General features: G+C 34.3%; 1 protein-coding gene across 3 annotated transcripts in view; it reads right to left on the bottom strand.

Annotated features, from left to right (window-relative positions):
- The window catches only part of VPS13A (vacuolar protein sorting 13 homolog A), a 237,353-nt gene that overhangs the window by 12,757 nt on the left and 198,493 nt on the right, over positions 1-26,103 (bottom strand). Inside the window, exons 61-69 of one of the 3 annotated variants that reach the window (XM_026001519.2) lie at positions 25,511-25,656; positions 24,224-24,305; positions 23,081-23,194; positions 22,148-22,223; positions 21,896-22,059; positions 21,316-21,361; positions 21,086-21,209; positions 11,915-12,029; positions 8,770-11,714 (exon numbers count right to left, since the gene is read on the bottom strand). In XM_026001519.2, the coding sequence (XP_025857304.2) occupies positions 11,694-11,714; positions 11,915-12,029; positions 21,086-21,209; positions 21,316-21,361; positions 21,896-22,059; positions 22,148-22,223; positions 23,081-23,194; positions 24,224-24,305; positions 25,511-25,656 (888 nt within the window). In that variant the 3' untranslated portion in view covers positions 8,770-11,693. Of the gene's footprint in view, positions 1-8,769; positions 11,715-11,914; positions 12,030-21,085; positions 21,210-21,315; positions 21,362-21,895; positions 22,060-22,147; positions 22,224-23,080; positions 23,195-24,223; positions 24,306-25,510; positions 25,657-26,103 lie in introns of those variants that run through there. The other 2 variants (XM_026001517.2, XM_026001515.2) reach the window with 2 other exon arrangements.

Genomic DNA, 26,103 nt, shown 5'->3' with positions numbered 1-26,103 from the left:
TATTTCTGAAAAAAAAAAGCAAAATATGAAAACACAGGTATCAGGAATAAATCACTAACATGGAAGGCTTTAAATTCCAAACAACATAAAGTGCTAATATTCATGGGAAATATGTTTAAGGAAATTGGATAAAGGATAAGAACACATAGTTCAGCAAAAAACAGAAAAGCTAATCAAGTAGCTGACCCTTGGGGAAGACTAGAGTCTCATGGAGGTATAAGTGAGTTAAAAAAATTTTTTTTCAGATAGCAACATGAAGCAGAAGAGGAAAGTGAAATTCATCTAGATGAAAAATATGAGTAAGAATGCCATCAGGCAAGAAAATCTACTGGACAACAAATAGATGACTCTACAGATTGGCTAATTTGAATAGTCAGGAGACGATGGGGAAAGAGGAAAGGTTTATAAACATAATAAAAAATTAAGTTTGCTTTTAGAAACAACAAAAATTAGGAAAGTAACTGTAAATCAAAGTGGTAAATGCTACCATTTCTAAATTATTTAAGAAATAAATAGACATGTTCAAAACAATCTTTAGAGAAAGAGGTAGTCAATAAGTATAACTAACTTTCCTAGTTATCTGATTAACGGTTAGGGTGGGCAGTCTGGGTGGCTCAGTGGTTTAGGGCCGCCTTCAGCCCGGGGCATGACCCTGGAGACCTGGGATCGAGTCTCATGTCGGGCTCCCTGCATGGAGCCTGCTTCTCCCTCTGCCTTGTGTCTCTGCCTCTCTGTGTCTCTCATAAAAAACAAAACAAAACAAAACAAAACAAAACAAAACATTAGGGATATTTCAAATAGGAAAGATTTGAGGGCCATGGCCAGGAAAAACAAGATATTCAACTAAGCTTCATGATAAAATGTAAGAAATTCATTACCTCAAAGCTCAATGATTTCACATTATATTAAACACATTTAAGAGTGCAGAAGTGATATTTGGCTTATTCTGTGAGGCAAACTGGAGTAAAAAAATAATAACAAATAAAATCTGTCATCAAATCTGAAAAGCAATTAGCCCTTATTGAATCTCCAATACCTTTGTCTCCTCCCAGGCTAATGAGCTATTTTGATTATTAACCAAAGGACATGCTATCTAACAGCTTAGACAGGGGAGGAAAGCAGAGTATAACCCTGTGACATAAAACCAAATAAAATAAACTATTACCCTTAAGAGATGTAAATTGTCATCAACTGGCTCAAAAGTTGTGAACAAAGGACAGAATTATGCTCATAACATAATTATGTACACTGATAACAAAGGACCATTAATTAACCTACCTAATACATTTCTTCTAGAAGGGCCACAGAGGTGGGTCAGAAATAATTTAAGTGGATAGTTTTAAGTGGATAGTTTTATTTCCAGCAGAACATCTGCTGAGCAGTAGTTACTGATCCATGATGCTATCCATACTTGAAAACAACAATTTCTTTTAAGTATCTTAACAGTTCTTCTAATATATTATGAGTTTCAGAGCAGTTCAAATTACAAAGGTTTTATTGTTTTAATGTGTGGAAATGGTTGTGGTTATTTTTCAAATATTCTATTAATGTTGAAAGGAAAAAAGGGGGGGGTAAGACTTATTGATGCTTTAATCCTGATAAAAAATAAGGGGACAAATGAAAATAAAATTTTTTTAATGATGACCAAGAACTAGCACCAGGCGGTATCCATCTGGAATAATGAAAATATAACGAGTTCTTAGTATATACACTGTGCTGATAATCATACATATCACCTCACGTGTTTTAATCCTAGCAACACCATCAAGATTACTGTTACTTTGTCAAGTAATGTAGTTATCTCCACTTTATAATCTGAAAACTAAGGTTAAATTAAGCATAATAGAAGATTATTAAGCTAGCAGAAGGAAAAGTTGGAACTGAACTCAGGTTTACTTGGTTCCAGAATCCAGGCAGAGCCACAGGAAAATTACTGCAGCTCAGATACTTTTTATTGTCAAAATGGATTAGCACAGAACTACGTACAGTCCAGTGGATGTACATCCAGTGGATGCAGTGAGATGCCATTCATGCCATTCTAACAACTCACTGGAAGATGGATTCATATATCCCACAAGCTGTCCTGTGTCAATGCTTCAATGTCACTTAATGCCTAGAAATCATTATCTTTTTCGGATGTCTGGGCTTATCTTATGTCTCCTCTGATTCTTACAGCTCCTCTGAGCCTTGCAGGCAGCAGCTAATCAGCCAACAGGAATGAAACTGTGAAGAACTGACATGACAGGCTTGGCCTCTAACACAGCTCTTGTTTTATCCTCAAATCACCAGAACAATAAATGTCACTACAGTTATAATCTCATGAGATGAGCAGGAATCTTGACTACCATCTTCGGGCCTGTAATCTGAAGATGTAGAAGGGTGTCTAATACATAATTAAGAGTTGAACAAATACTTGTACAGAGAATAAATACATGGCATTCCATTTTTCTTCTGTATTCACATAAACTATACTATTAGATCATTTAACAAAAAAATTCAATTATACATATATAATTATACATTTACTCTTCTGGCAATTCTCCTTTACAAGAAATATACAGACTCCCAGAGTCGCGCATTCCAACACTGGTGCTTCATGATATCTCTAACTTAAACAGCTACCTCAGACTTGAAGTGCCACAAAATGCCTCACACATGCTTCTCCACATTGTTTCCTGTAGGGTTCTTTAGAGTGGTGATTTTTCACTGGAAATTTGACATTACAATTCATTAGGGTCATCTTCAAAGTAACTGGGATATCAATTTCATGTGATTTTATAACTGAAACTCTTAACTGGCAGAAGTATACACAGTGCTTCCTTTCATAGATGACTTTAAAGTTTATTTTTAGATGAATCAAAGTGGCCTCCCATTTAATTTTGTACGAAAAGGAACAGTTTCACTTGGCAAGAGAGATCTTTCTTTCATATCTTGCCAATAAAAAATAGACTTCATAATTTAATACTAATTTTTTCTAACAACATTACTGTTAGAGCACACAGTCAGAGCTTCCAATGAGCTTTACTAAATTCAACTTATGCTGAGAATCTCTGTGCTGTCCAAAGTAACCAGGGGAAGTCATACAAGGTAGAGCTCTAACACATAAGTAGAGAAGTCCCAAGTAACAATTTAGCACCGTTAGCTAAAATAAAGGGTAAAGATCTTTACTACTTTGGTAAAAATAGTCTCATTCAAGTCTCATTACTCTGGTAAAAATTGGTCTCATTCAAGTTACTGGATTAAAAAAGAGAATTTAAAAAATCATTTTATGCTGGAGACCAGGAGAAAACTGGAAGCTCTACTAAGTGGAACCATCATCTCCAAAAAGGATGTAATTTCTAAGTCTTATTCAAAAAGTACTGTTATGTAATACTGGAAGGTTCTAAGTGGAGTGAAATACTCTTGTGATGCAAAAGAGTAGGTAGTGGGACTTACTACTAAATGTTAGAAAATACGGGCCTTTGAAAATGATGGACCCAAAGCTCCAAGAAACCTCTACTAAATTGATAAATGAGGTATGAGACTGTATCTAGGTTGGATGGGTAGTCTCCTTTCCCATAGGATTTGCTTTATTTGGGACACTAAGAGGTCTAACTTCCCTGGATAACAGGATATGGCTCTCTTCGGTTTTCTCATCCCATTCAGAAGTCTGCTTCTGGAGGGGAAGAGTTACAAAATGAAGAGTGAATCCAATAAGCCTTTGTCTCCTAGTTCTTTTCCACTTACTCAAAATTTCAGATGAAGCCGGGAAGAATGTTCGGCACTACTCTGGTGATCTGACTGCCTATGGTAAGCCCTTTCTTCCAGATCAGCTGTAATTCTCCTCCCGAGGTAAAGAGAAAGACCACGTCGGCTGAAGGCAGCTATCTTCCAACTGCCATTTAGGCAGTGTTTGAAGCTAATTATAAACATCTGTAATTTCTGAAAGAAAAGAAATATACAACAAACAAAAACAGCCTCCCCTCCACAACTCACATAATGGTAACTATGATATCATGGAAAGAGATGTAAGAGATTCAAAGACAACACAGATAAAAATTTTAAATATCTGAAATGATTACCATCCTCATGGGATAACTAAGCTAACAACATTCACACACAGTGAAGGACACAAAGATCACACACACACACACACACACACACACACACACACACTCATTTTGAGAGGTGAAGATTTATTCAAGGGGTGAAAACCTCTTAAAAGGGTAGAAACATGTTCAACAAAAAACAAAAAAGGAAAGCTGCTATAGCTATAAAAATTATAAAAATTAAGAAAAGATTCTACTGGCTTTTATGTATTCCAGAAATAAAGACCAGTTTCCTCACATTGGGAATTATTCTATTAATAGATCACTTTTTTAAACTTTATAAGTTAATATTTATAAGAATTTACAATAACAAAAATATACAACAGAAATTATGTATTTGGATCATAATCATGTTAATAAAAAATTTTCAGAGGAAATATACCAGAAACAGTAGGGAAACAGAATAATTTTTATCTCTATAGTTTTCTATTTTACTAAGCATATATTACTGTAACAATGTAAAGAAAACTAATTTTTGAAAATTTTCCTATCTCCTATAAAATACTACAATTGTAAACTGAGAATCAATGTTAGCTAATTGATATTCACAAAAGGAATTTGCTTTTTCCATGGAAGTGAGGGTCTAAGTTCTTTATTTCAAAGAAATCCCAAGTTCTACATTCAGAAAACCTTTGTAGACATATATGGTTAATAGATTATTGATAAACAGTAACTTAGGGTAGAAAAACACAAAATACCCAATTAAGAATTATATATTTAGCTAAATTTCTGACGACCCTATGTTTAAAAAAACCCGCTAATAATGACTATATTATTTTGAGTGCTCACATATTTAAGCATCTCTAAGATTCAGAAGAATGGCATACTGCAATTTAGTACATATCTTTGTTACCATTTCACTGCTTAGAATATATGTAATAAAGAGGGCTATACTAAAAATCAATTTTAAAAGTTATTAGACATTTAATTTAAAGCTCATTTTTAGAGGTACACTGTTGCTGAATTCATCCACTGATTGAGATAATAATGGACACGAAAATGGTCTGCCACATTAAAACTAACCAACCATAAACTCGTATTATGAAAATTATAAATTATTCTAATTAGCTCCCTAACATAGACCTATTTGAAATCACATGCTTTATTCTTCTCTGATTCAAGACTTGTAGTAATGTTTTGTATTATACAAATGGTATTCATTGCACTTCATTAATTCAAACATTCATCTACTGAAATTAAAGATTAACGATCTCAACATAACTAAATCTCCATTTATCCCAAAGGTGCAGGGATAGAATAATCAAATTGACATGTGTTTATATATCCATCATAATTATTACTTGATCTAAATGAATAATCTTTGTATCTTACTTGGATCACATGGGACCCTTAATATTTTTTACTATTATAAATTAATAATAAATTATATATTCTCAAGTAAATCTATAAAACAAAAACCAAAGACTGAAGATATTGTGTAAGAGTATACAATAACACTTGGGGCAGTTGTTTCTGGTCCTCCTCCCATAACTACAGGGAAGTATGAAAGCTAAATTTCATCACAGGACTTAAATCAGACAAATTACTATAGTGACTACCATTCTCTAGTATATATGGCTTTTGGATACAAATACAGTAGCATATATTTCATGTTGAATATTGTTGTCTTAGTCATAGATCTACAATGGCTCCATTTGCAAATTTTAATAACATGACCTGAAAATCAACACTTAACATCAATATGTGTTTTGAACAATTTCAAAAAGTAAAATTTATAAAATCTAGATTATTTTAAATACAGAAACTGTAATTTATTCTGACTTCCTTTTTTATAAGGAATATTGACAGCTGTATTATATTGGATTTACACTTGTTAATATCCAATTCATCTTATTTCGCTTATAGGCTGTTATAAATTTATCCATCGTGGCAAGTGTCCATAATTTCAAACTTTTTATGAGTTTTTCTTCCTGCTAGTTTTCAGTATGTTATTCGGTGTCAAGTAAATACAAAGGCAAATAAAGAATGAGTGATTACTCCCTTAGAGAAGAGAGAAGGACCCTCCTTCCCTTTTTCTATATGTAAGCAGTGACCATGTAGAAATTCAGAATATACATAAAGGATATGGAAAGGTGTGGTATTTCATAATCGATCTTTCAAATGCAGCTTTCTCCCTAGACTTTCTCATTAGATAAGACTCCCATTTTAAAATTTTAATTAGTTATAGAGCCTCCAATAAACAAAAGAACTATTCATCTCATGAAAGTGCCAAAAGTTGAATTCTTTTTCTGTTTGATGAGATTTTTGTCCATGTCTTTTACCTCCAACAAGAGCATATTAATATAAAACAATAGGGCAATTTTATTTTTTTTAAAGATTTTATTTTATTTTATTTACTCATGAGAGACACAGCGAGAGAGAGAGAGAGAGAGAGAGGCAGACACAGAGGGAGAAGCAGGCTCCGTGCAGGGAGCCCGACGTGGGACTCAATCCCGGGACTCCAGGATCACGCCCTGGGCTGATGGTGGCGCTAAACCGTTGAGCCACCCGGGCTGGCCCCAATAGTGCAATTTTAAATATCAAATTTTCCTCTAATAAAAGCAACAAAATTTTTTTAGCCAGAAAAACAGTATCTGTGGTCAAAGAAGCTTGAAAAGATTTTTTTCACTGTGGCAGGAAAACAGAACAAGGGCAATTATACTGTTAAAAAACATATTTCACTTGTAGAGGTTAAAAACTTAAATGTGATGAATCCTTAGAGCCACATGACCTACATAACAGTTTACTAGCTACTAGAATATTATTTTAAATCATTTCACTATTCTAGGGATTTTAAATAAATGTAATCCTGCTTACAATTTTCTTTGCATTAAAATGGCAAGTCAATGCTGAAATACCCAGAACTTTTCCAAATAAATTCTTTTTTTTTCCCCAAATAAATTCTTAAGAATCTTTTAAAAACTATACCATAGTATTTTTTTTTTTTTTTTTTTTTTTTTTTTTTTTTTTTTTTTTTACTATAACATAGTATTAAGTGTCACAGACCAACCACAGGAAATTCAGTAAATGCTTTGCAATCAAGAAGTTTAGCGTTTTTCCCTTTTAGAAAGGCCTTGTGCCTTGCTGAAATGTAAAAGGCCAATGAGGACACTTCTGGACCTCTCCTTCCTAAGGCACACAATATGTAACAATAGGCTCTGTTCTTTCTAGCCTCTTATTGAAGGAGTAGGTTTTGTTTGATTTTGGCCAGGGGTGAGAGAGACTAGTGGGGACAAGAAACCAGTCTCTGACACCGGTCACGACTATTATTTTTTCAGTCATGACTATTTTAATGGTCACTGTTCTCAATTATCTATCCCCCAAAGATAATAATAGTATTTTGATGTAAACGGTAATTACATTCTTGGCACTCACGTATTTCTTACTCCTAGTACACAGAACCTTGACTTTTATTTAATTTAAATGAATGCTAGGCAGGTAGACATGTCAAAAGAAATATCTTATACTTTTTGTAAGCTCAATATTAAAAAATTAAGAGTCAATTTCTAATAGAGAAGAAATTGATTTATAGAAATAACATTGGTAAAGTTAAGAATTACTCAGAAATCATGGGCTGAATCAATTAAGCCATAAACTGAACAATAAGGCAATTATTTACTACAATCTAATTAAATATAAGCTCAATATACATAAACTGATTAATATAAGGTAAATGTTTCTTTGTTGATCCAAAAGCACAGCAGTCATAAGGATTAAACATCATATTACTGTAAGAAAGAGACACACACACAAATCAAGAAACAGACTCTTAACTACAGAGAACAAATTGGTAGTTATCAGAAGGGAGGTGGGTGGGGGGATGGGTAAAATAGGTGATGGGGATTAAGGAGGGCACTTATTCTGTTGAGCACCAGGTGATAAATGGAAGTGAATAAGTATACTATATACCTGAAACTAGTGTTACACTGTAGGTTACACTGTATACTGGAATTTAAATAAAAACTTAAAAAAAACATATTACTAATAGTTGTTCACTCTTTAGAGGATTTTTTTTTAAGAGGATTTTTTTAAAATAAATTAATTTTTTATTGGTGTTCAATTTACCAACATACAGAATAACACCCAGTGCTCATCCTGTCAAGTGCCCCCCTCAGTGCCCGTCACCCATTCACCCCCACCCCCTGCCCTCTTCCCCTTCCACCACCCCTAGTTCGTTTCCCCGAGTTAGGAGTCTTTTTCTTCTCCCTTCCCTTGTACATCTAACTTACTAGTGAAACAGGACAGGATGGTTTTTATCTAAATTGGAATTTTAAAATACCCTTCAGTGCACAAAACAGTTTTGCTCATAGATCTTTGAGACATTGATAATATTTTCCAATATAACCAAGTAAAAAAATACATAATTACGCTTACTATAAAAATTCTTTTAATGTCCTGAATTATTTTTAATATTTTATAATAGGGTTATAGCATCTGGATATTTAGGTTACTAAGTAAAAATAATGACTATAAAACCAACTTTGTTCATTGTTGATATATATATATATGTGTGTGTGTGTGTATATATATATATAAATAATGAAATAAGTGAAAATAGAACTTTTTTTTTCATTCTAACACTATAAAATTATGTAAATAATTTCCATAACAACTCATGAATGTTCCTTAAAGAGTGATATAATCTATGTGGTTTTGGAATAGAACAACAAATTCATACTGCTTGAAGTTACATAAGTTTATTATTATTAAAAGAAATTTGACAAAAATACTTTTAAATGCTAAATATAAAATACTGGCTAGCTATTACTACTCTTTTTTTTTATACAATGGCATTACATTACAGCCCAGAAAATTTATAGAGCACTAAAAATGACATTTTGCTAAAAAGCTGATAACTGAAAATAAAATAAAACTAGTGAACATTAAGAAAATATTTTAGTTTAACTTTAAATCCTAATGACAAATTCTACATTACAAAGCTACAATATATATACAAGCAAATGCTAAAATATATATTATGCCCTACTTTGAATGTAGAATAGATTTTTTCTGTGCTTAAATAATGCAATTACTTTGTTTTCTGTAAATGCGTAGAAAAACATTTTAAAAGGAAAAAGTATTTTAACTCCCTAAAACTGGACATATGGGCATTATGGTAGCAGTCATACAAAACATGTTAATGAAACATTCCAAATAAAATGACAAAGAACATATAAATTTAACATTTCAGATCTGACTAATCACCATCATCATCATCACTACTGCTACTGTGAGTCATAATCCACTCCCTGTAGAACTGAATTTTCTGTAAGCATGGTAAAGGAGAGAAGAAGCACAAAGGTTAGTTAAGCATGGCAAAATGCTTGCAAAACATGTAAAATTATGAAATGTTCAAGGAGTCAGAAAAATCTTGAGGTAGGCTTTTCAGATCTGAGTAGGGCAATAATTACAGATATAATATTCCATATCTTAATACACCTAAGACCAAACCTCACTGGTTGGTATACTCAATGGATAAAATAATGAATATGTGAGAATTATCATTCTATTTCTCTAGTAGGTAACTTGAATTGACTAGTAGGAAGCACTATAATATGGTACTTCTTTCTAGATATGAAGGCATACAACTAAACAGTGTATTTTATATTTAATTACATATAGGCCCATATAATTTACTGAACCAAGGTACCTTTTTTAGAGAATTAGAAAATGGAAGGAGAAACATTTGAAACATTAAACATTTTCAAAGACACCATTGTTTAATCACTCAGATTAAATCTCAGCAGAGGGGATTTTAAATCCTGTTTCTATGCCTTCTGCCTATTTTTTTTTTTCCCCAACTACTGGCACTCATGTATTGTAAACTGTTTGCTAATAACAGAACTTTGATTAAAAAAGCACCATTACCACCAAACCACCTATACACCTTCTTACACCTATAGAAGAACAATGCTAATAACCACAATTGTCCTGAGGCCTCTGGTGAATTGCTATAGGTATCTTGCTAATGTTGTGTTTAATGCTCTTGCTGAAAAACAAGTAAAACCCTGACAAGATTTTGAAGTTCCTCCAGTCATTTAAATAGCTCTTTCAGCAATTAATACTAAAACTGGCCTACTAAAAATAATATGCACCTTTAAAAACACAGTCAAAGGTCATCACCTTTAAATCCCAAAGTTTAAAGCTTCAGCAGTTAACGAAGGTATGAAATAAATTTACCTGTCATTAAAATTAAGTTATCAACTAAGAGAAATTTTTGGTATCTCATGGCTTTCTTATTTATCATAATCTATTTCCTAATAATGAGGATGTATTTTGAAATTCTCATTACCCATCCTTACTTCTTATTGAATTCATTAAGTTTCTCAAGAAACAGTTTCAGTTTTTCAGTAGGTGATTTGATAACTATTCAGTCCAGTAAAATGTTAGTAATATGTTATTAACAAAAGCTACCAATGTAAGTAATATGTTACTTCCCTAAAAAGGGAAGGCAGGAACTGTGAAGTGTATTTTTCAATTGTATTAACCACAGGTAATTTTTGCACCATTTCCATCTTCCAAAGAATGATGTACTATCATTGTAGAGATTGCACAAAATGCCTTTTAGAGCACAACCTCTCACTAAATTGCCAGTTCTGTCTCAAAATGCAATTATTTTGATGCTTTATAAAAACATTTTAAAGACACTACCACTTTATTAAATACACATTATCCCATAATTTTATGTTTTACTATATTAGATGGAAGTACATTTTATGAAAACCTATATACTCTGCATGTAGTGGGTAAAATATTAAAGTTTTAAATATTTACCATGATCATTTTAAACATGACAATATTTAAAATATCAAGGGTAATAAGGGAAGGACCATATCCCCAACATTTATTATTACCATGAATATTTTCAAGTCTATATAACATAATGACTTTTTTTTTTTTGTCAAACAAATGATTTAATTTAGTAACCCACATCTATACCACAGATGAAATAACTTTAAATTGGTATAATCTGTTATGGTATGTTACCTATACCATAATCTGAAATTTAAAAAGTCCAATTTTCAAAGTAAGAAAAGTGTCTAAATAGATAAAATATTCTACCTCCAAATGTCTTTTGTTTCAAAAGCTAATTTTCCTTCATAGAAGATGTTGGCTTTTCTGTGAACTGCTTATCAGATTCCACAGGTTTTAAATAGACTACATAAGTATAAGGCAGGAAGAGGGTCAAGGCCAATTGAGTATCTTCAAAAGAAAAGCCTAAGAACCCAAGAATTTCTCCAATAGCAGTGGTACTGGTTTTCTCCTTACTCATGCCCAAATGGACAGGAGAACTGTATAAAAGCTACTAATGGCTTGATATGCAGAAGGAAGTATCCTAAACAGAAATGGTCTAGTTGGTTAAAGAAGTACCATGAACGATGAGGGTACATAAGGCACAATGGTTTTTAACAAATCTAGTAAATCCAGTCAGAGCTAAGAATACCCTATAAAAAGATCAGATTCAGTAAAATCCTATGCACAAAGTTACCAATACAAAAGCTTTTCTTTGTATTCAAAATAATGAAACAGTGGTACGTAGTTTGTAAATTTTAAGACTAAAATCTACTGTTGGCTTTTACTTGCAAAGTCATGCATTAACTGTTTTCATATCAAACTTTTTGATGCCTGTAAAAAAGAAAAAAAAATCTTATAGTAAATAAATGTACATTAAGACCTAAGTAAAATATAAGAAACTTGTAAATAGAATTAAGCAAAACACACAAAAGCCCAAATAACCTAACGAATATTTGAAACATTATAGAGCTACTTTTAATAAAGCAAACTTGACTAAATTAATCTTAAGTGTAAGATACTTCTTCACTCACCTGTAACATCTGGTTTCCAGTCCCATCCCTCAACCTGTAAGGTCTGATAACTCCATCCTCATTAAAGAATCGAGGGGGTCGCAGGCTCTCCACTTCATCAGAAGTCTCTGTAGCTCTACAGAAAAAAAACCTCTTATTTCACTTTAAAATGCAATTACTAAAAATAATCTTTTTTAAAAAAAAATTATTTATTCATGATAAACACACACACACACACACACACAGAGAGAGAGAGAGAGAGAGAGAGAGAGAGAGAGGCAGAGGGAGAAGCAGGCTCCATGCAGGGAGCTCGACGTGGGACTTGATCCCGGGACTCCAGGCTCACACCCTAGGCCGAAGGCAGGCGCTGAACCGCTGAGCCACCCAGGGGTACCCTAAAAAGAATCTTCTTTTGGATAAAACTATTACATCACTTCTCTATTTTAAAATTGTCTTTATTACACAAATAATGTAAGTATTCTAGAAAAACGTTGACTTGGAAAGAGTGTGTTTATAGATTGTCTTGGACTTTCTTTGCAGACAATAATCAAGAGAATCAGCAAATGAATACTGCTTTTTTCTCTTTTCTCTGATTTAAGACTTTTAATTTTTTTCTTTTCCTATTATAATGTCTGGTTCCTCCAGTTCATTGCTAAATACACTAATACAATGTTAAATATAAGAGGGGACTGTAAGCAATGTTGTCTCATTTCTAACTTTAAAGGGAAAGCATCTAAGAGTTCCACATGAAGAGCCAGTATTAACAAAGGTTTTCTTTTGTTTTTTAAAGGAACCTTTTGTCAAATCAAGGAAGTACAATTCTACTCCTAGTTTGCTTATAGTTCTTTGTTACTGTTATTGGAGGCAATGAATTTTAAATTAGAAATTCCTTCCTGGTCATTGTTGTCATCATATAGTTAATCTCCTTCAATCTATTACTGCTATAAATTATATTACATGTACAGTTTTCTAATGTCTAAATACCCTAACATTCCTCATAGTCTTACTTGGGCTTGACATGCACTGTTTAAAATATACAGGAATTGCTAAATTTGGTACTGTAATAATTTATTTAACATTTCTGACTGCATGGACCCAATTGAGAATGGTCCATTTGTTTGTTCATTCATTCAACAAATATTCACAGACTCAATAAATATTGGTTAAAAGCTTACCACATAATGTATCCATATGTGTAACACATACATATGGGTAAATTATCCAATTAAAAAGCAGAAATAGGCTGAGTGGATTAAAAAATATGATCCAACCATATGCTGTCCTAAAAAGATTCACTTTAGAGCCAAAGATGCAAGTATGTTGAAAATGAAAGGATGGAAAAAGATATATCATGTAAACAGTAACCAAAAGAGAGCTAGAATAGCCATACCAAGTTTAGAAAAAATTAAACTTTAAATAAAAAAATTCTCATTAAATACAAAGAAAAACATTTTACAAGAAAAGAATTAGTCTATCAGGATGCTATAAAAATTATGAACATATAAGTACTTAACAACAGAGCTCCCAAATACATGAAGCAAAAACTGGCAGAACTGCAAAGAGGAAAAAAAAATCAACAAGTTATTTCTATATCCTACTTTCAGTACTGAATACAAAATAGAAGATCAGCAAGGGATTAGAAGATTTGAATAAAACTATCATTCAACCAGACCTAACAGACATTTATAAGAGAGAACATTTAATTCAGCAACAGAAAATGACACATTTTTCTCAAGTGCACACAGAATACCTTCCAGGACAGACTATATATTAGGTGCTAAAACAGGTCTTAATTAATAGGAAGGTACTGAGATTTACAAAGTATGTTTTCTGGCTACATAGAATAAAATTTATAAAAGAAGGAAATTTGGGCAATTCACAGATATGTGGAAAATGAACAGCAGAAGCCTAAATAACTAGAGGTCCAAGAAAAAATAACCAAGGAAAGTAACTACTCTGGAACAAATGAAAACAAACACAACATACCAAAACAGGGTATGTAGCTAAGACCGTGCTCAGAGAGTAATTGATAGCTGTGATTGCCTACCACTTAAAAAGATCTCAAATCAACAATCTAAAGTTACACCTTGAGAAAGAGGGGGAAATAAAAGCAAACTAAACTCAAAGCTAGCAGAAGGAAGGAAATAAGAAAATTAGAGCAGAGACAAATAAAAAAACAATGGAGGGAATCAATGAAACCAAAAACTGGTTCTTTGATAGTCAGCAAAAATGACAAACCATCAGGTAGACAAAGAAAAAAAAAGAGGGAAGATTTAAATTTACTGAAGAAGCAGACAACTGGATTCAGACTTGTATCAAGAGACTGAATTAGTAATCAAAAAACTGACCAGAAATAAAAGTCAAATCCAAATGGCTTCACTGGGTGAATTTTATCGAATGTTTAAAGAGAAATTAATGTAATTCCTTTACAAACTCTTTCCAAAAAATGAAGAGAAGGGAGCACTTCCTAATCATTCTATGAGGAAAGTATTATCCTAATACAAAACCAGGCAAAGATATCACCAAAAAAACTACAGCCCAATGTCCCTTGTGAATACATATGTAAAAAAAACTCAACAAAATTTCAGCAAGCTAGGGACGCCTGAGTGGCTCAGTGGTTGAGCGTCAGACGCCTTTGGCTTAGGGTGTGCTCTCACGATTGAGTCCCACATCAGGCTCCTGTGGGGAGCCTACTTCTCCCTCTGCCTATGTCTCTGCCTCTCTCTCTGTGTCTTTCATGAATAAATAAATAAATAATTTAAAAAATTTTCAGCAAGCTAAATCTTAGCAGGACTAAAAAAGATTGTATACCATGACCAAGTGGGATTTATTCCAGGTATGCAAATGGTTCAACATATGAACATTAGTACGATACTATATTAATAAAACAATGTCAATTTAATTAATACAAGTAAGGCATTTGACAAAACCCAAAATCCTTTCATGATATAGGCACTCAAATGCAAAATAGAAAGGAACTTGAACCTGATAAAAAATACTTACCAAAAAAGCCATGGTTCATATCATAATTAATGGTGAAAGACTGAAAGGAGCTAGATAGGTATGATTGCTCTGGGTACTTGTATCCAACATTGTACTAGAGTTCTAGCCAAGGTAACTAAACAAGCAGTAGCAAATGGCATTCAAATTGGAAAGGAAGAACTAAAATTACTTTTATTTTTAAATGGCATGATTTTATATATACATAAACTTAAGGAATCCAACTATTAGAGCTAACAAGCTTGGTAAGGCTGCAGAATAAAAGTTCAATATACAAAAACTAGTTTTTATGTACTGGAAATACACAGTACAAAAATGAAATTAAAACAATTACATTTATAATAGCGCTAAAAATAATACTTATGAATGCATTTAAGACACGAATACTGAAAAACTATAAAACATCATTGAAAAAAACGAAAGCCCTAAATTAATGGACAGCCATTTTCATTGATTGGGAGACTAAATATGGTCAGGATGGCACTAATCCTCAAACTGATCTTGACTCAATACAATCACTATTCAAAATTCCAGCTGTCCTTTTTGGCAGAAATTAACTGATTCTAAAATTTATATGAGGGGGATCCCTGGGTGGCTCAGCAGTTTAGCGCCTGCCTTCAGCCCAGGGCATGATCCTGGAGTCCCGGGATTGAGTCCCACATCACCACTCAAGTAGGGAAAGACCACTCAGTAGGGAAAATGTAGTCCTTTCAGCAAATGGTTGCTGGGACAGCTGGATTTGCACATGCAAAAGAGTAAGTATGGATCCAACCTCTCCAACCTGTCATTACATACAAAATTTAAAAATTAAAATGAATCAAAGACCTGAGCATTTAAAAGAGCTAAAATTATAACTCAGTTTTAGATGTAAATTTTCATGACCTCAGGCTAAGTGATGCTTTCTTAGGTATGACAGCAAGAGCATAAGCACAAACAAGATAAATCAGACTTCATCAAAAAGCACTAGCAGAAAAAGCTAAGACAATACACAAATAGGAGAAAATGGGATCTAGTTTCCAGTGTGTGTGTGTGTGTATATATATATATATATACACACACACACACACACATTATATATAAAGAACTCTTAAAATTCAACAATAAAAACAAAATCAGCCCAATTAAAAAACACAAAAGGATCTGGTAGACATTTAGCCAGGAAAGATACAGAAACGGCCAATAAGCAAAATGAAATGAATGCTCTGCATCATTAAGAAATGCAAATCAAAACCACAACATGATTTTACTTCATTCAATAGACTATTTAAATTTTTTTTTTTTTTTATGGTAGTCACAAAGAAAGAGAGAGAGAGAGAGCGGGGCAGAGACACAGGCAGAGGGAGAAGCAGGCTCCATGCACCGGGAGCCCGACGTGGGATTCAATCCTGGGTCTCCAGGATCGCATCCTGGGCCAAAGGCAGGTGCCAAACCGCTGCGCCACCCAGGGATCCCCAATAGACTATTTTAAAAGATCAAAATGGAAAATAACTAGTATTAGAGAGGATGTGGAGAAATTGGAAACTTCTACATTGTTGGTGGGGATATAAATTAATGCAGCTGCTGTGGAAAACAGTTTGGCAATTCTTCAGAAAGTTAAACATGGAGGTTACCAAAATGACCAATTCCACTTCGAAAGAAAAACTGACAAGAACTGAAAGCATATGTTCACATAAAAACTTAAACATTGTTTTTAGCATCATTGTTCATAACAAAAAGTAAAAACAACCTGAATACCCATCAGCTAGTGAACACATAACCAAAGGTCATCTATTCATACAAAGGAATATTTAGCCATAAAAAGGAATGAAGGTCTCATTTATGCTACAACATGGATAAAACTTGAAAGCATCATAATGCTAGGAGAGGCCAAACATTGTATGATTACATTTATTTGAAACGTTCAGAATAGGTAAATCTACAGACAGAAAGTAGAATAGTAGTTGCTTCCGGCTGAGAGGAAGAGACATGGTGAGTAACTGTTGACAAACACAAGGTTTTCTCTGGGGTGAAAATGTTTTGGAATTAGAAAAATGCTGACAGTTGTATAATCTTGTGAATGCTAAAAACAACCAAAATGCACTTTAAAAGGCGATTTCTTAAGTATATGAGTTTTATCTCAATTTTAAATAGACTATATTAAGGTATATAAAGTAGCATTTAAGATTTCTGGGGTCTGTGGGAGGGAGGTAGATGAGTTGGGAAAGGACAACTCTAAGTATCTATGTGGTGCTCGAACTGTTTAGTATCCAGACTGGTGGATATGTGGACATATGCAGGTGACAAAATTGTACAGGATGAGAGCATACAAACACCAATGAGTGCAAGTTAAAGTGAGGAAACCTGAATAAATTCGATGGATTGCATCAATGTCAATATCCTGGTTGTGATATTATACTAGGTTATGCAAAATGTTACTAGTCTAAGATCTAGTATGTGGCAATCTCAATGGTGGTTCCCGAAGAAATCAGGCTAGATCCCTGAACTTCTGAATGTCATTTTATATGGTAAAGTCTACGAGGATGTGATTAACCAAAGGATTCTGAAATGAGGTGATAATCCCGTGTTATCTGAGTGGGCCCTAAAAGCTACCACAAGTGTCCGTAGGTGAGATGCAGAGGGAGATGAGGCCTACAGAGCAGGTGATATGGAGAGGAGGGAAGAGCTTGGAGTTCTATGTGCCACAAGCCACTAGAAGCAGGAGGAAGCAAAGGGCAAATTCTACCCTTCTGAGGGATTGTAAAGTCTTATTGCCACCTTGCCTTCTGACTTCTGGCCTCTAGAACTCTAAGAGGATGAAATGTTAAGGGTGCAGGCCACCAAGTTCATGGTAATTTGTGACAACACCCAGAGGGGCACAACACACTGTACAAGGGATCTTTCCACATTATTTCCTCCAACTGCAGGTGAGTCTCCAATGATCTCAGTTAAAAAAAAAAAAAAAAATCCAACCTACCACAGGTCAAGCAACATTCTAAGTGCTGTGGAAACAGACTAGAGATACTGCATTCACAGAACTAATTCTAGCAGGACAGATAAGCAAGGTAAAATATATGTGTATGAAGTAGTGAAAAGAGCTAAAGAGAAAGGAAAATCACGAAAGGAAGGGAGATATGAAGTATCTGGGGCAGGGTAGGGGATACAATCAAATTTTAGGGTCATCATGAAAGACTTCACTGGGAAGATAGGTGATGAATAAAGAAGTGACCACATGACAGAAAGAAGAGTATTCTACGCAAAGCTAAGGAGTGGGTAGGGTACAGTACCCCCATTTTAAGTTCACATCTGTTTTTCAACTCAGAATACCCTCACATAAGATGAATGGGGAAGTAGGGATTTCCCTTTCCTCTTCAACAATAATATTAGCTGGGACTGTCTGTTTCTCAGCTTTGGGAACACCACGTTCTGGATTGTCCCCCTTACTTTAATGGCCATTTCCTTGCAGTCTCCACTGCTGGGTCCTCCTTATAGTTTCCCAACTTCCCAGTGTTAGATTCAAGTCCTTGGATCTATTTTTTTTTTCTCTTTTCTATTCTTATTCCCTAGGTAATCTCATTTAATCTCACTTTAACTTTGAACACTCTGCTATAGACTCACACATTTCAAATTTTTAATTCCAGCTGCACCTTCTAGAACTTCAGACTCCTGGACTCAGCAACTACTTAATGTCCCCATTTGGACATCCGAGAGAATTAATATACTCAGAACAAAACTTCTAATCCACTCCTTCCCTAAATGGAATGACAATATGACATTTCCATCATTTCAGAAAAAACTTTAGAATTACCCATGATGATTTTCTTTAATATCTGATATCCAATTAATTAAGTTATCCTGTTATCACTAGATTCAAAATACATGTAGAATGTGACCCCATCTTACCATCGTCTAGCCTACACGGGTCTCCTCACCACCACCTCCCATCTTGATTATTCCAACAGTCTCTTTTGTGTTCCTCTGTGTCTTTTCTGGTCCTCCTATGACTTCTTCTCAATATACACAGCAGCCAGCTCACATCATTCCTCTTGTCCAAAACCTTCCAATGTTTCTTGTCTCAAGATAAAGCCAAAGTCTTTATCATTGGCTTACCAGCCCATATGATCTGATTCCCTGCTCATTCTGCAATATCATCTTTTCCAACTCTCTTCTCCAACTCACTCTATTCTGGGGATCCTGGTCTTGCTATTCCTCAAACAGGCCTAGCATACTCCTGTATCAGGACTTTTACATGCTATTCCTACTGCCTGGGGTATTCTTTTCACATGTCTTACTCCCTTACTTCCTTCTGATCTCTTCTCAAATTTAATCTTACCAGTGAAGCTTCCCTCAATACCTTATATACAAAGATCATGACTTTCCTCCCCACCACTTTGGATGTTCTCCTCTCTTTCACTCCGTTTGATTTTTCTTCATAGCATCTTTTACCATTTAGCACATCACATATTTGTCATTTTACCTATTTTCATTTATTGCTCTTCCAGGAGAATGTAAGCTATATGTGGACAGGAGCTTTGCTAATCATACCTGTTTCTAGTTCCTTGGTTAAAAAAGTGTCTAATTGATACATATCTATCTAGAATAAAAAGTGTATCCCCTTCATAAATAATATATGAAAATGCTTAATACCAATTATTCACTTCTCAAATTGCAAGTTAGTATTTTGGCTTCAATATTGTTTTTACACAGTTCAATTAGATTTATTCAACCATTTATATTCTTATATTTAATTCTCATAATCGACTTCTCCTTCCTGGTTTTAATATCCTTCTTCACACAAGTACATCTTTAATAGTTGTTAGTCTTATTTTTATAAAAATGTTTTATTTTGCTCTTAATCCTTAAAGTAATGCAGCTCAGTACAGATTATAAAGTTTCAGAAAAACGGAAGGTTATTTTATCAACTCTGGGCATATACTAGCATAGCTCTCTCTCTATACCTTGAATTACTTACTTTTCATTGAGTTTTGTGCTTCTCTGATGACTACAATTCAACACATTCTATTTGTGACTCTAAAGTTACATGTAGAAGAGATGGAACCTTTTTTTCCTCCATCTCAATTCTAAATTATGAAACTAGTAATAGTAAGCAGTATGAAATATTGACTTAAGGGAAGCAGCTCATATGATGACATTACTATCTCTATAAAGCAGGAAACGAGAAATAGATTAGGGAAATGTCTACCCACCTAACTTTTCTAAGTTAGGTCTCATTAGCATGAATTTAATCAATTATTGTATGTGGTACAAGTCTCTAGAGCACAGATAATAATAATAATACAACTATCAAATTTCAATCCTATGCTAAATTTACCTTGGAGGAAAAGAGAGCATGCTTTAAAATTATTTGCACTGGGCAGCCTGGGTGGCTCAGCGGTTTAGTGCTGCCTTCGGCCCAGGGCATGATCCTCAAGACCGGGATCGAGCCCCACAACGGGTTCCCTGCCTGGAGCCTACTTCTCCCTCTGCCTGTGTCTCTGCCTCCCTCTGTCTCTGTGTTTCTCATGAATAAATAAAATCTTTTTTTTTCTTTAATGATAGTCACAGAGAGAGAGAGAGAGAGGCAGAGACACAGGCAGAAGGAGAAGCAGGCTCCTTGCACCGGGAGCCCGATGTGGGACTCGATCCCGGGTCTCCAGGATCGCGCCCTGGGCCAAAGGCAGGCGCCAAACCGCTGCGCCACCCAGGGATCCCGAATAAATAAAATCTTTAAAAAATAAAATAAAATAATTTGCACAAACGAAGAAAAATAGAGGAAATATAATAGTTTCATAACAAAGTAAGATCATTAAGGGAAGGGGAACACAAGGTGAATTTGAATCAGGAATATAAATGCCATTCTTTATTTCTTAAAAAGGAGACAGAATATTATATTTGCTAATTCTGTAACTCATGTGCGCGTGCATGTGTGTGTATAGCATTACATTATTATAATACACTTATAGTAAATAAGTTAAAGCTTGCTTAATTTGCCAAGCTTTTCCTGTCAAGGTTGCTGGGAATGAATGACTAATAAAGGAGAACTCTATATAGTTGAAATGATACAAAGGCAACAACTTAAAAAGTAATTAGGAAAATCATATGCAACTTGCCATATTATAAGGTTCATTACTAAGGGCTTTGAGCCAAAGAGCGGACTTATTTTATTTCTCGCAGTTTAAGCACTTTACTCATTATCCTCCACCAAAGAGAATGTACCTTTTTATTCCCTGAAATGTACTGCTGGCCATGTCTATGATGCCTCCAGTTGGCCTTGCCACTGCTCCAACTAAACCTTTCCCAACACCTTTAAAGAAACCAGCTGCTCCTTCTTTTTGAGCTCCTAGAAAGAAAAGAAGACCAAGGTTTAGGTAAGTAGATAAAGAATAAAAGTAGAATCAATTTGTGAAAGACCTGGTAATATACACCACCCAAAGGAACATACTTGCCTTTGATTGGTTTTGTAACAATTCCTGTTATGCCACTTACAAAACCCTACAGGAAAAGCACAAGTGAAAATTTGTAAGACTTTCAACATAATGCTTTGAAGAACCAAGTCTGGCTTATAAAAAATTAGAGGAATTCTGCTTTCTAGATAGTGTAAGACTCTAGAAAGCACTGAAACAAATACATTTAGACATATATTGCCTAAGTATTTTAGTAAAACAGAAAGCTTCTGAAGGCTACTGACATGTTTTATATTGGACACAAACCACTGCTCCTCCAATAGCTAAATAATACTTGAAGGAGTGGCAAATTAAACGTCTATTTTCTTATTCACAGAATGTGGCTTTAAAAGATATTCCAAGGGGCATCTGCATGGCTCAGTTGGTTAACTGTCTGCCTTTGGTGCAAGTCCTGGGATCAAGCCCCACATCGGGTTCCCTGCTCAGTCGGGAGTTTGCTTATCTCTCTCCCTTTGCCCCTCCCTCCTGCTTGTACTCTCTCTCAAATAAATAAATAAAATCCTTAAAAAAAAAAAAGAAAAGATATTCTCTGATGCATTCACAACCCTAGGAAATTTCTTACAGAAACTAAGCCTTTTCCTCCACGAGTGATGCCTTCTCTAAGACCAGCTGGTTGCTTATTCATTGCTTCTCTTCTCTTCTGTTGGTAGTCTTCATCCATAGTCATAGCTGCCACCCCTTTAGCCATAGCATTAGTGATTTTGGAGGCAGCACCAGCTAATCCACCTAGCAGAAACAATAATGATTTTTAGTAAAAGCAAAGGCATCATTACTTGCTAGCATAATCACACCTGGTATGCATTTTCTTTCTTACCGACAGCTCCACCAACCAGCGCCTTCAGTCCTAGTGCCATCCCCTCCACAAACTCTTCAGGACCCTGGATGGCTCCCTAAAGGGTCAAATAATAACAACAAAGGCTACATTATCTTTTAAAGGTAAACTTATTGATATAAATGAAGACAAAAATAATGACAAAAAATAAAAATACCCCAGAGAAAGTGAACCTAGCAAAAAAAAAATGCCCATTAACAAAATTCTCAGAGATATTTCATGACACTGAAAGTACAAAGAATAAGTTGATCCAAACTTAGGAACAGGACTATTCGCCAAAGTGTACAAAAGATGTTTACTCTGTACTGTAAGCTATAGGATGAGAACATTAAGCACAAACTACTCTCGATAATTCTTGTAAAAGATGTAACAGCACTTTAATTCTTATTATTTTTTTATGTTTTAAATTATACTGTACAATATAAATAACAGTTTTACTTTTTCATTACCCTCTACATTTAAAAGTCAAGGTAGAAGAGTTTTAAATGTTTTAAAAGAAAATTTTAAGGGACACAAAACAATCATAATTTTTGCCACTGATTAAGATTGCTTTGCACAGTGTCTGCCTGCAGTTATTTTTACTGTCCCATACAACTGTGCAAAAAACAAGACTGCCTATCTATGGTGACCTTACTTCTATTATAGAGTGAAGTTTATCCACCTTTAATATTCCAACAGAATACTTAAAATTCAGTACATCTTAGTAAAGTGTTAAGTTTAAATTTTGAACGAAAAGGTAAAATTTCCCTCCAAATTTCTCAAACCTCTTACCATCATTTGCTACAAAAATTGTATCTTTTGTTGTATCTCCCGAAAGCTATTTATGCATATGCTTCAAGTAAACAAATGGAATGCATTATTTATTCAAAAGTATTAGTGATATATTACATAGTGCAAGAGTTATTATTTTATTACCTGGTAAGGTTCATAAAAAAATGCTTCCACACCTTCAGAAAATTCTCTAATCAAGCCAAAGGGATTTCCCAAAACTTCAAGTCCAAGAATGAGTACATACATTTGCTTAATGGCCTAAAAATGAAATATGAACATTAGTCATCAATCAGAAAAATTTTTTAATATTCAGTACACACATCCATGTTTTTTTAGGCTAATACCCTTATCATTAATTTCAATTCCTACACCATATCACTCTATTCATCACTAGTTTTGTTTTTAAAAAGTGATTTGGTGATACAGTACTAGATATTTCTAATAACATGTTTCTATAACATGTTTACATAAAGCTTCAGAATATTCAAGATGTTTTCACTTTTATAACTACATGTGACAGTTACTATTACCACCATCATTTTATAGAGTGGAGAAACATATAGGTCAAAATGATGCCCAGGGTCACACAGTAGATAAAGAGCAATACTAGAATCCAAACCCAGACATCCTGAGTCAGGCTTTGTGATATGACCACTACCCAACAGTAGTCTCAGAGGCTCTATAAGTTATATCATAATATACTGGAGTCTTTCTGAAAGTGGAAAAAAATCCATTAAAATAACATATCTAACTGACTTGACAACACAATCACATTAAAAATAGCCTGTTCAGGGCAGCACCAGTGGCGCAGCAGTTTAGTGCCGCCTGCAGCCCAGGGCATGATCCTGGAGACCCTGGATCGAGTCCCACGTCAGGTTCTCTGCATGGAGCCTGCTTCTCCCTCTGCCTGTGTCTGCTACTTCTCTCTCTCGCTCTGCATCTCTATGAATAAATAAATAAAATCTTAAAAAAAAAAAAAGCCTGTTCACCAGTTACTAGTAGTTTCCCTTGATACTATTTTTCTAAAGTAAGTTTGTTGAATTAGTTAATATTTTATTTAAAGATGTTTATCCAAGCCCACATTGATCCACAAAAGATTTGTGTCAGCGGCTAAAAAATAAAAGGGCAAAAAACTGAAAAGTTGGCAGGGCTCAATTTCTTTCTCAATTCTGAGAGGAAAAAAAAGGTTTAAGATTTTGAAATGGCTATTTACTTCCTTGTCAATACATATACAGATAGAGTTTCACTATATCAATCTGTCCCTTTATAAAATAATCTCAGACAAACCTGTTTTGAATAGTGTCTTATTACTTCAGACTGTAGTTCAGAAGCTGTATGGAACTGATAGTTGAGTTCAAAAAATGCAAGCCTGAAAAACACATATAAATATGTGTGTGGGTGTGTGTAGGAGAGGAAGAGGGAGAAAGGGGAAAAGAATGTTTTTAATATTAACAAATGGTTTCATATTTTTTTAGAATTTTTCTCTAAAGCTTTCCTTTCGGTACATTTCCCATGCCAATCAGAAAACGCTCTTTCACATATACCTCTGCACATGCTGGTCAAAGAACCCTCTAAGAATCTCATGAAAGCTATGGATATTATCTTCAGAAAAGCCACCAATATATACATATTTGCACACTTTTAGGGGATTCAGAGACCTTATGGATCCCACTGATGGACATGGACTGTATTTTTCAACTTTCCCCTGTCACGGCCCACACAGAAGATGTCTGACACACTGAGAATGGAACAGGCTGCTCAAGAATGGCCAGGCTTCAGCTGCTGCAGGTCCTGTCTGACTAGCTGACAGCTGAGGAACCAAGGTGGGTTTACTGCTAACCTATTCATAGCAAATACAGATCCACTGCTTGGGAAGCTCTGTCAGCCGATAGGACAGCAGCTGGATGAGAAATCTCATCCTATTCCCAAGGTCTTCAAATATGTTCTTTAATTTCACAGTTATCTAACTTCATCTAGACTTAGAGTTACATCCTACTGGACTCATTGCTTCTTACTACTGTTCTTAGTAACATTTCTCAGTGCTACCTAAAAAGGCCATTCTCATCTGAAGTCTCCACTAAGACTTTTGAGTCTCTGGTCAGATACTCTAATAGCTTCCATTATGATTCACATTAAAATGTATATATATTATTCTTGGTTGTAACATTTTAGTGAATCCTTTCATCTCCCTTATCATGGCATTTACATTCATTTTGTTCTAGTCACATATGCTTTAAAGAATCTTGATCCTAGAAACCTTGAAGCCACATGGTTTAAGCGCCATACCTTTGGTGTATACAGCTTCCTAGGAATCCCTCCCTGGGCCAGAAAGGCCTTAGATAATGCACAAACTTATAGGCCTCTGTCCCTCTTTCTTAAGGAAGCTGTTTAATAATTATTCTGTTCATTAAAGGTGAAGGCTTTGCAGGTTAAATGTTACTTAAATTATATTCCATTTAACAGTAAAACCCGTATTTGTCTATGACCTCCAGTGTCCTTTACATATTTTTTCAACTTGGAAAGTTTTCAGGTAAATGTAAAATGGACTTTTATAAATGTGAGTATTAAACATACTTAAAAACTACATCTTGGACGTCTGTAAGAGTGGCACCGATACTCTTCAGCAAAAGATTTAAAGAATGAACAGCCACCAGTCCTTCATGTTTTTCTGAATCTTTGGCTTCTTCTCTGCCCGAACTCAGTGAAACACTTAAATGCAACTAAGGAGACAAAAGAGATAAAGATTTATAGCACTATCTTCAAAATGAGAATTTTAACTTTTAAAACTTAATCTTATTTTAAATTTACTACCCTAAGTAAGATTTCAGAGTTACCACTATGTTGAAATTATTAAGTGAAAAGTTAAAGGAATTTAAAATTGAATACAGCTCTTTTTAAATGTTAAATGCAGCAACATAAGCTCATGTGGTATTTAGGTTCAATCCAATTATTTTGGTAAAGCTATGAAAATAATTTTTATACATTTTAAAATAATATTAATAATCTAGAAGGTGAAGATGAAATAACTAGTGTTTCAACTATTAGAATTAAGTTAGCATGTTGAAACCAGTTAAACTTTCACACTTTTGTATCATATGCATATACATCATATATATATAATAATTTTCTACAAGTATTATGTAAGTAATTCAGAAACTGTTAACATA

The sequence above is a fragment of the Vulpes vulpes genome, chromosome 1 (assembly GCF_048418805.1).
Source record: "Vulpes vulpes isolate BD-2025 chromosome 1, VulVul3, whole genome shotgun sequence".
In the NCBI taxonomy this organism is placed as follows: domain Eukaryota; kingdom Metazoa; phylum Chordata; class Mammalia; order Carnivora; family Canidae; genus Vulpes; species Vulpes vulpes.
The sequence above is the reverse complement of the archived record's forward strand: the minus strand, read 5'-3'. Positions and strand labels throughout refer to the sequence as shown.